This window comes from Salminus brasiliensis, chromosome 18 (assembly GCF_030463535.1).
Source record: "Salminus brasiliensis chromosome 18, fSalBra1.hap2, whole genome shotgun sequence".
NCBI lineage: Eukaryota > Metazoa > Chordata > Actinopteri > Characiformes > Bryconidae > Salminus > Salminus brasiliensis.
In genome coordinates, this window is record NC_132895.1 from 8432870 (window position 1) to 8443772 (window position 10903).

At 42.3% G+C, this 10903-nt stretch overlaps 1 protein-coding gene across 3 annotated transcripts; it reads left to right on the forward strand.

Moving 5' to 3' along the window:
• The first annotated feature begins 411 nt into the window (after nt 1-411).
• LOC140539259 (cation channel sperm-associated protein 4-like) lies at nt 412-10185 on the forward strand. Of its 3 annotated transcripts, none has more exons than XM_072661928.1 (12): nt 412-656; nt 807-884; nt 1067-1207; nt 1478-1579; nt 1710-1798; nt 1975-2104; nt 2250-2386; nt 2593-2731; nt 2901-3103; nt 3229-3391; nt 3510-5946; nt 10036-10185. In XM_072661928.1, exons 1-11 carry the CDS (start codon nt 558-560, stop codon nt 3654-3656), a joined length of 1428 nt encoding a protein of 475 aa, XP_072518029.1. In that variant the 5' UTR covers nt 412-557; the 3' UTR covers nt 3657-5946; nt 10036-10185. The 3 variants fall into 3 exon arrangements, with proteins under 3 accessions (XP_072518029.1, XP_072518028.1, XP_072518027.1); XM_072661927.1 differs by lacking the exon at nt 10036-10185 and adding an exon at nt 6157-6724; XM_072661926.1 differs by lacking the exon at nt 10036-10185 and adding an exon at nt 6162-6724.
• Nucleotides 10186-10903: the final 718 nt, after the last annotated feature.

Here is a 10903-nt window from a genome sequence, read left to right on the forward strand (position 1 = left end):
CAGGTAATGCTAATCTGTTATATCACAATACTGATAGTCTTGTCTATCGAACACAACCTAAACCTTTATTATTCATCAATAGTCATTATTTGTTCTTTAAAGTTGAGCTAAATTGTCTGTTAATACAAATTCAGAATGACTTCAGTTACGAGTGAAACACTTCCAGAAATAAGGGGGTTGCTTTTAGCAACCAGAAGTTGCTCCTCCATGCCAGTGAACTGCCTAGAAATATAAGTATATCTATGAAAATATTCAGTTCTAATAATTCTAATATTTTCATCTCCATTTTTATTGATCAGTGACCACTAGATAATATCATATATCAATATTCTGTCCATTTACAATCACTTAGTATTCAGATCAACGACATGTGATCAGTCCTCGTGACCCGACTAGACTAGCATACGTCGCTAACTAGCAGATGCGCTCGTCGGCTGGGTGACGCTTGACGGTGGAACGTGGATGACGTCATAGAGAGAGAGGTTCGATTCCATGGTAACGAACAGAGCGGCGAAACTTCTAAGGAGCAGACAGCAGCTGATCGAGTCTCAGAAGAGATGAGCGATCAGCAGAAGAAGAAGGAGGAAGAACAGCGAGAGGAGAAAGCCCTTCTGTCTCCAAGCAGACAGAATCAGGACCACCTCGCCATGCTCAAGGTAGACCAGGGTCTTTTTTACCTGTTCTCTTCAACTTCTCCATTTACCTGTTCTTTCAGGTTCTTTCCAGAGCTTTTGGTGAATAGATTCTGTGTAATATGTGTGTATGGATATAAAGTCTAAATGAATGTGTGTCATTTGTGGATGCAGAAAACATCCTCTTTGCAGTGTGTGATGGAGGAAGTGGAGGAAGCAGAAGAGGGCCTCATGGAGGTGCTCCACCAAAATGTAAGTTACCCTTCAGTAATGAACTATAAGACGTAACTGGATTCAATTTATTATGTCCTGAAATGTGGAATTTTTCTACTATAAATCCTGAGATTTTTAGAAGACCAGCTTTGGCTCTTCTCCAGGCCTTTGAGTCCTAACCAAAAGTTATTAATGCTCTAATCTTCTCTTCTCACATGTAGACTGATTACAACATTGGAAATTACATCACTGCAATGTTCCAGTACATTGTGGAGTATCCCGTTCTCCAGTTCCTCATCATGTTCATTACTCTGATCAACTGTATCGTCATCAGCGTCCAGACCAACTCAAGGATTGCCAAGGTGAGAACCATAAATCTTAAAGCCACCAGATATTTTCAGAAGCTCTACCTTAATTTGATCATTAAAATAATCATCTTTGTGTATTTATTAGATATTCTATCATCTTCAGATCATGTTCACTCTCCCACTGACTGACTAACTCTACAGCACAGCTCTGTGCTTCTGTCAGTGTGTTTTGTAGGACAGGTGATGTTTCTGGGACTTGTGTGTGAGTGTACTTTCAGAAACACTGTATATTAACCTCCACTCTCTTTCTGACTGTAATTTCAGGACCATGAGACTGCATTCCTGATCTGGGAGCGGATCATCTTCACCGTCTTCATTTCAGAGATTGTGCTGAAGTTCACCTACGGTTTCAGGATTTTCTGGATGGTACTGTTTTTTCCTGTTTTCTCCTGGAACTTCCTCAAAATGTGTTCTCCTATAAATCTATATAGACCTTGTAGAAGGTTGCTGTGTCTCATCAAGTCTTATTTGATTATTCCTTCTTCTGTATCTGCAGAGTGGGTGGAATGTCCTGGATTTCCTGGTTAATCTGGTGCTGATGGCAGGGTACACATTCTTGCCCCAGAGTCAAAATCGGCTCATCAGGTGAGGAAAATTACAGTGACGTGTTCCCACATTTTAAAAACTCATCAGGTTTTCCATCTAGATCAGTGTTCCTCTTAAAAGGATGGAAATTAGAAGAGTGATGGTGTATCTGTTCAGACCGAGCTCACAGTTTTAACTGTTCAATATTTGTGCTTCTTTCTTTCCTCCTTTTTCAGAATGCTGCGACTCTTTCGGAGTGTCAGGCTGTTTGCTTCCTTCGAGGGATTTTCCAAAGCACTCAACAGCATCACTCGTTCCATGTCTGCACTGCTGAACATCTTCGTTCTCATCATGTGCTTCATGGTGGTAAGTGCTCTCCCACGATTCATATTTAAATGTTAAAATCTCAAAATGATCAAAACAAAATGATGAGGTCTCTGTCCTTGTGTCTTGTTCATGGTGTAATGCTGTACGCTGTGTGTGAATGACTCTGTCTTTGATTGTGCTCTAGATGTTTGGCCTGTGTGGAGTGATGCTGTTTGGAGATGATGTCCCATCTGCTTTTGGAGACTTCCCTACAGCCCTGTACACTCTCTTCATCTGCATCACCCAGAATGGCTGGTTTAAGATCTACTATGGTTTTAAGGGGTAAGCAGCTCTTGTCTGGATCTCTGACTGTAACTAAATGAGCAAAGTGTCAGTTCTGAAACACAACACTAGGTGAACATATGTGAGCGCAGTAAACCTCAATGTACGTCCATCTGTTTTGGCACGTTTGTATTTGGTGCAAAGATTCATATTTTATAGCTGCTCTACTGACAGTTTTGTCTAATTTAATATTCTGTACATTTCAGTGTGGATGAAGCTCTTCGCTATGCTGCTTTGGTGTACTTCTTCGTCTTCATCTTCAGCTGTGGGTTCATCTTCCTGAACTTCTTTAGTTCTGTCATCATCACCAATCAGGAACTAGCTGTGGAATCAGATTCCACTAAGGTAAGCCTGCTTTGCATCCTACCTTCAGCTCATGATAACAACAGTGTGTAAATACCCAGCTTAACCCCCTACTTAAAGATCCTCTAGCTGAACATATTAATATTGTCTGCATGTAAGTCATTATTTTCCTCTTATTTTATTCCAACTGAAACTTTTTTCTCAAAAACAGTCAGAAGAAGATGAATCTCAGAAAGATCTGGTACATGTGGAGGAAGTGGTCGCCAAAACCAGCATGACCCAGCGCCAGACACCGTGGCATGACAGCTGCCTGACCAACCTGACTCTCAACAACTTTGAGAATCTGGTCCTGCTACGGGAAGCCATAGACAGGAATGAGAGAGAGTTTCAGGAGATTCGCCAGAAGCTGATGAAGTAAGGTTCAACAGCACAGCTGATAAACTCCTTATTTTACTTTCAGTCTGTCAACAGCTGTTATGAAAAGGTCCACCTGGACTGTAGAATGATGCACTGCTCTGACTGTAAATGTGTTCATCCAGAATTGTGGATGAGGTCCGAAACCTGCCCATCAATAAAGAGCGGGAGCTTCAGGCCGAGAGGGAGAAAGAGATGGCCGCCACCTTGACGGACAACTTGTTGGGCGACGACATCGCCTCTGGCCAGGCTGGAGATATTCTGTCCACTTTCATTGCTCTGGAAGAGGTGAAGAAATACTGTTACTGAGCACAAACACTTGAAGCACTGTAATCAGATTAGAAAAGTGTTTTGTTCCTCTAGAAATAAGACTTCTATTTACTCTGAGCTTTCTTCTCCGTTTCAGGCCAACCTTCTCGACTCAAGGACAACAACGGACGTGTTTGGTGAAGGTTTGGTGCAGGAAGGCATCCGCAGACTGGCCAGAGAAGCTGTTTCGGATTTCCCTTCACGCAGCCAGTCTTCAGCAATGTCCGTGACCAACAGAAATTAAGTCAAGCTCCAGCTTTGACCATTGATCATGGGTGGGATGTGATGGGACTTCTGTGCTAGTCATGGTTTGTCCATCACAATCAGCATGTTCCAACACAAGGTTGCTGATAAGTGTACTTAGTACAAGAGCACCTTGGGCCAGAGGTAAGTTATGGACATTGAGGTCTTGTCGTCTGACCTGTGGCCGTGTGTTTGGGAATGCTTGGGTAAAGAGAGGTGCTGAGCTTTCAGCTGATCACCATCTGGTGGTGAGTTGGATCAGCCAGCCCTGGTGGGTCCAAACAAGTAGTAAAGGTCTGTTGGGGAAAATTGGCTGAGGAATCGTCCGAAAAGATCATCTCCAAACTCTAATCTCCAAAGGAGCTTCTCACATGTCCCGGAGGAGGTTGGGGACATGGATTCGTAATAGACCATGTTGAAGACCTCCGTTGTGGAAGCAACTGTTCATAACTGTTACCAAAACCTTGTTTGTGCTTGTTATGACTGCATCCAAAGAACCTGTTGGTGGACACCAGCGGTGAGGGAGGCTGTCAAGAGGATGAAGGAGGATCGGGGCCCTCTTGATTCCGCTAATGGGTACAGACATGCATAAAGGTAGCAGCTTTGTCAGTTGCAGAAGCGAAATCCAGGGCATGGGAGGAGTCCGTAGAGTTTATGGGGACTGATTTTCGGGCGGCCTCAAAGAGGTTCTGGAAAATGCTCTAAGAACTCAGAAAGGGAAGGAGGGACATTGCCCAAATTTTGCTCTGTAAGGGTGATGAAGCTCTGAACTCTGAGGATCTTGTTGAGCATTGGAAGGAACACTTTGAGGAGCTCTTAATCCTGAGGCACATGCCTTCTATCCAGAAGGTAGGGCTGGAGATTTCCGGGCATCCGTCTCTCTGGCTGAAGTCACTGATGTGGTTGAAAAACTTCTCAGTGGCAAGACACCTAGAGTGGATGAGGTTCCCTAGAAGTTTGTGAAAGCTCTTGCATGAACCTCAGAAAGCTCTCCGTTTACCAATTTACCAATTCCCCACCCTGGTCACGGATACAAGCGGCTGAAATGAGGTTTCTCTGTTAGGTTAGCTGAGCTCGTTCTTTAAGATAGAATGATGTGCTCTGTTATCCTGGAGAGGCTCAGAGTAGAGCCGCTGCTCCTTCTCATTTAGTTGAGCCAGCTGAGGTCGTTGGGGTGTCTGATAAGGATGCACCCAGTCGCCTCCTTTTGGAGATGTGCTGGGCACAACCAGCTGGGAGGAGATCCCGAGGTAAAGGTAAAGGTAAAGGTGCACGTATTCGTCACTGTACAGTGTGGACTGTACAGCGAAATGTGTCCTCCGCATTTAACCCATCTGGTAGTGAACACACACTCACACACACACACGTGTTAGGGGCAGTGAGTACACACACACCCAGAGCGGTGGGCAGCCAACTCCAGCGCCCGGGGAGCAGAGAGGGTAAAGGGCCTTGCTCAAGGGCCCAACAGTGGCAGCTTGCCGAGCCCGGGAATCGAACCCACAACCCTGTTATCGATATCCCGGCGCTCTAACCGCTGAGCCACCACTGCCCATAAATTTCTCGGGACTCGAACCCGGGCCGCCGCGTCACGAGACTGACGCTCTGTCGCTTCACCAAAGCGGCAGCTCTGGACCAGAGCTTGCTGGAAGAATTACTTCTCCCGGCTGGCCTGGGAGCGTCTCGGGATGCTGGAGACAGGGATGACTGGCGTTCTGTGCTTGTCCTATTGCCACTGCGTCTCTGAGCTGGAGTAAGTGGATCAGAATATGAGAAGATAATGATGAGGCATTCCACAACAGTCTAACACCTCTTCAAGGTACAAGTCAGTTTAAGGTAAAATCAGGAAAAGTCCAGCAGTAAGATGAGGTAAGTTTATGTGTTTATTTATTTCTCTAGGCTCTGGTTTAAACTCTGCAGCAGTGTTTGAATCAGATGGAGATGTTTAATGATCTTTTTGGAGTCAGTTTGATTTTATATTGTTGAGATTTTAATACAAAGCTTTTCTGGTGATTTCTTTCAGGGTGAAGATCTGAAGACCACTAGTGCCAGGGAGATAACAGCTGCTTGTGACCTGGTTTATTTATTTCTAACTGGTTTTGACAAGAGGAGGATGGGTCCCCCCTTGTGAGTCTTGGTTCCTCCCAAGGTTTCTTCCTCCAGCTTTGAGGGAGTTTTTCCTTGCCACTGTCGCCCTTGGCTTGCTCACTGGGGGGTTTATCTTTATCTTTTTGTTTCTCTTTATTTTATTTTTAACTGGTGGCTCTGGAAAACGACCTTCAATGAAAGAACTGGTAAGTAATACTTTAAAATATCTATACATAAAATATCTATTATTATGAAATACTAAGAATTAGCCAGTTGTTAGTGGTGTGGGGAAATTAAAAGAGCATGGTAAACTAATTACAGATGAAGAGATATATAAATGATCACTGATAACAGCAGTATGGAGCTAAAAATGTGTTAGCTGATATTACGTATCTTTATTTTATGACTCTGTTAAGAACAGACGAACAGAGGTGAACATCTGGCAGCTGGTGTGAAAACGCAGTATAGCGAGAGAGAGACGCAGCAGAAAGTGTGGAGTAGACGTGATGAGATGATGGAGAGAGGCTGAGCAGGCGAGGATGGAAAGGAAAGGGCAAGAAAGTTTGAACTGGAAAGAAGAGAATTATTAAAATCACCAGTAAAAAGAAATCACATCAAAGCCTCGTCATTACTGCACATTGTGAGAAACTGGATAGTGTAACTCTGTGTAAATATGCAAATTAGTTCACTGACTGAAATACGATAAGAGTGGGAAGGAGGAAGTCTTTCAGTCATGAGGTTTTATTTCACTTACAGGACGCTTATTTTTTATTTTAATGTAAGTTAATGTAATGATATTGATTCATGGAGGAGGGATACATGCAGAACGTTGTGAGGCAATAAAGTTTCCTGACAGTGATTCACTTCAAGCCTCCACTAGATGGCTGTAAATGTGCAGGTCATGGCAGTGTGTAGGTCTCACACTCAGACCTTGTAGGAACTGAACTCACTGCATGTGATCAAACACTGATTATTAATTTAGAGCAAACAAATTATACCCAGAGATAGTAGAACTTCTACCCATTAGAAGTAGAACTACTTCACTCCTGTAAATAAGTACCAAAATACTGTATCTGTACCTACTGGAGTATTTATTTATTTATTTATTTATTTATTTAACTTCTCTACATATTTTGGATGAGTTTAATAGTTTTACTCTGTTATATTTTTAATGAGCTGCATCATTACTCGTTATAAAAATAGTACCAATAATTTCAAACCCACATTATCACCAGGCCAGAGCGCTAGATGGATGAACAACCAGAAGAAACTCTATCTTCATCTCCTGCAAATACTCGTATGTGTCTGAATGGCCTGAGATCTTTCAGCTGTAGCTGAGTTTACAGAGAGTGAAGCTCAGGGTTTGAGCTGTTCTCCTCACTGGTTTTACAGATGAAGCTCTTGTATGTGGCAGGTTGAGTCAGGTCTGCTCAGCTCTCTCTCTCTTTTGGGCGAGTTTGTTTAGAGAGTGAACTGAAGACTCGTGTTCATGAACTCTGTCTTCTACAGTCCTGTCCTTCTACTACAGCCAGAGGAACTGAGACAGTGCTTAAGGCTCAGCATTTCTAATAATATAAAAACACTGATATTCAGACTTCTGACTGCTTTCTGTAAGACCTACTGAACACAGTACTGTACTTTTACTTTCAGTACTTAAGTAGTACAGTTTACAATAAACTACTTGCAGTACTTAAGTACTAAAAATGCTGAATACTTTAGTACTTCCACTTAAGTCTGGAGCTTAAAGACACTTCTACTTCTACTCAGGTCACTTTTTTAATAGAACGCTTGTACTTTTACTCAAGTCTGGGTCTCTAATACTTCATACATGTCTGGACATGAGATGATAATAGTATTAATTAATAGTTCAAACAAAAGTTAATAACAATAGTTTTTTACACAACACTGAAATTCTTTAATCCAAAAACAAAAAAAGTTAATTCAAAAACTTAAAATTGATTAAGATTTAATTTGTTGAAAAAAATCATCTTTTGACCTTTGAACTGTCACTCAAAATCATACAGCGTATGAGCTACTCTGAGTGTATAAAGCCTTCATTAAATATTTGAAGTTTTATGTATAAATAGTAAGTATGTGACTTTAGTTGGGGTGAAAATGCTCAGATGTTTTTACCACCCTGTTATTGTGCCTCAGAATGCAACCCTTTTTTTTATTTGTGGAAGAAATGGCTTACAGGCAGTGTAGGTTCTAGACCATCTGAAACATAAGGGGTAGGGGGGTGGGGGTGGGATTAGACTGGGACGAGTAACTGTGTTAGAGAGGCTAATTACTTTTTACTTTATGGTGCATTGTGGACAATAAGAGACACCAGTCAATGTTCAGATATCGATAAACAGCATATTTCTACAGCTTTCTGTTGATTCTTATACAGTTTACTGGATTATTTTCTAGATTCTTATGTTTCTGACAAACACCAACAAATCACAACCAAGGAAACACGGTCCTTCACTTCAACAGGTCAATGTGATTTTACTCTGATCGCCATGTCACCTTCATTTGTTGTCACAGGGGCACTGTAAATACATGGCCACTAAATAAAATGAGTCCAGACTGTTATGTAATAGTTTTGGCGTTTTGAAATTGGCCTGTTTTGGTTGTCACTTTTTTTTGAAGGAAGACACATCAGTGTTTAAGGTTCATGGTTTGTCACTTCCATGTCTGGGCTCTCCCTAAATGCCCTTTGTGGCATGTAACCATGTACCATGTGGCTCGCACAGTGGTAATTGGTGGGTTATACATACACACATACACTGAGCAGCCACAACATTATTACCACTGACCGGTGAAGTAAACAATATTGGCTATCTCATGATAATGGCACCTGTCATAGGAGGCCCTTTGATGCGATCCATGGAGGCCCTACCTCACAACTTACAGGACTTTAAATATCTGCTGCTAATGTCTTGGTGCCAGATTACCACAGAACACCTTTAGAGATCTTGTGGAGGCCATGGCTCGGTGGGTCAGAGCTATATTGGCAGCATGAGGGTTATCTACACAAAATTAAGCACTAAGGGAAAACTTTTATGTTTGCTTAGTGAGATGTTTGTGAGGTTGCACTGTACCAGTGGTATTGCTCACATTGCAGGGTTGTTTTTTTTATAAATTATTTTTTAAATTTTAATAAATTAGTTTGCCAAATTTTTCTTCTTGTTTCCCAATTTGGTGCTGCCAATAAACCCACTTGCCCATAACTCCCCCCTAGCAACACTCCCAGCACTAGTAGGGTAAGTTCTTAAAAAGTCTCCTTCAATACATGCAAAGCCAGCCAACGTCTTTGCCACTGCCACTGATGTTACTGTGAAAAGTTAAGTGAGTAGTAGATGCAGACTTCATTAGCTAGTAAGACTTATCAGATGTCTCAACAATCAGCAGCCATGGGCTCCTCTAAGCAGCTGCCTAGCACTACATAACTGATGCCCACAAAGCAGGAGAGGGCTATTAAAAGATAGCGTAGTGTTTTCAGGTAGCTGCTTCCTCATATAGTTATTCAGAAATGCCAATCAACAGGAATGGTGGAGGTCAAGTTTAGGTCTGGACGACCTTGACAACAAGACATGTCAATACAGCTTTACATTTAACTGCAAATGATCTTTTGCAGACCCTGGAATGGTGATGCACTGTTCTACTGTGCAGCAACTCCTTCACAAATATGCACATTGCTAAAAAACTTAAAATGCTTTTTTAAGGATTAAAACTGCAGGACAGTAACCTTGACCTTACCACCTTTGGCCAAGCTTGAAGCCTGTTTCCAGCAGGTTTTAGCTCAACCTACTTCACAGATCTCTAACATTCCTCTGACACAGAAAATCCCTTTGTGTAAGGCATTCTACCGGTGCCACAGCATCCAGGTCTGCGTGCAAAAATGTGGCCTGCCATCTTCAAAGCCAGCCTCAAGAACCCACTGGAAGGGAGTGCTGTGGAATTCCATTCCTCTAATCAGTTATTTTCACCGGTCAATTATTCCCAGATTTAGATATCCGATTCATTGTTTTTCGAGCAGGGGACCCAGACGTCGCTTCATTTCCTAGAAGGTCACGGCCTGTTGCTTGTGCTGCTCGTCGTTTTGTGCTGGACTGGGACTAATAAACAAGCGGTCGGTGTTGGAGGCAGGGCTGCGGCCATTGCCGTAAATCACTCTTATTTACTAGGTGCTGCGCACACCTTTGTTTCTGAAGGGCGATGTTGACGTGTTTGGGGAGTGCGATAACGGGTATTTCTCACCATGGCCTTCCTGTTATTGAGCGCAGCCTCTTTGTTTGGCTGCTCTTCAGTTCTCTGGGGAACGAACGGGAGCAAGCGTGCCTGAGAGATTTCACCAGCAGCTCACAGCGGATCAGCGTTATCACAGCTTCACCTCCACTCTCAGCCTCTCTCTCTCTCTCTCTCTCTCTCTCTCCCTTTGTCCCATCTTCTTCTCACTGCATCCCATTTGATTTAATAAAATGCAATGATATGTATGGCAAAATACATGATAAACAATATAATATTCTGTGATTATCAAATGATGCTAAATAAACTGCTAACCGCCCCTCACATTCCTCATTTCTGTCCAGACATCACTATCTATCTATAGTGAAGAATTTCTTCTCCACATATTTCCCAACACAGTCCCACAAGCTTTCAATGAGGTTTTGGAAATGAGTCGTCCTGTCTGTGTTTGTCCATTCCTCTTCACCACCACAGTCACCAGTGATGCCAATGTCATGACCGATTGTGGACACTCCAATGGGAACACTTCATTTTTCATCTCCTTGTACTGATCTTGAAATGCAGTCTAATACGATCCAGACGTTCTGATCCATTGATAAGCAGCAGATGTCTGAGATTTCTTTTGACTAAAATTGGATTGTCGCTGTCCTTTATGTCCTCTGCACACAATGTCCTTTTGCTGCACAGCAAGGAAACTATGAGCATAAAAAATGAGTGAATTTAAAATGTTTTTTTGCAAGGTTATATCAATGCAGTTAGTATCAGATTAGTGTTAGATCAGTGATTTCTGTCTGAAGTGATACTGAAGTTTAGGAAAACCTGAGTAGACTGATAAATCACTGTGTCAATCAGTTATTTACAGACAAATACATTAGTAACACTTAACTATCCACATGGAGACCCACTGCAACTACTTTGTCACACCTAACC

What these genes read in the sequence shown, in the direction of transcription:
- LOC140539259 (XM_072661928.1), top strand. Translation starts at nt 558, where the DNA reads ATGAGCGATCAGCAGAAGAAGAAGGAGGAAGAACAGCGAGAGGAGAAA. An exon ending in AGTCAAAATCGGCTCATCAG is followed by an intron (nt 1,799 to 1,974) that starts GTGAGGAAAATT and finishes CTCCTTTTTCAG; the next exon opens with AATGCTGCGACTCTTTCGGA. An exon ending in TGGAATCAGATTCCACTAAG is followed by an intron (nt 2,732 to 2,900) that starts GTAAGCCTGCTT and finishes TCTCAAAAACAG; the next exon opens with TCAGAAGAAGATGAATCTCA.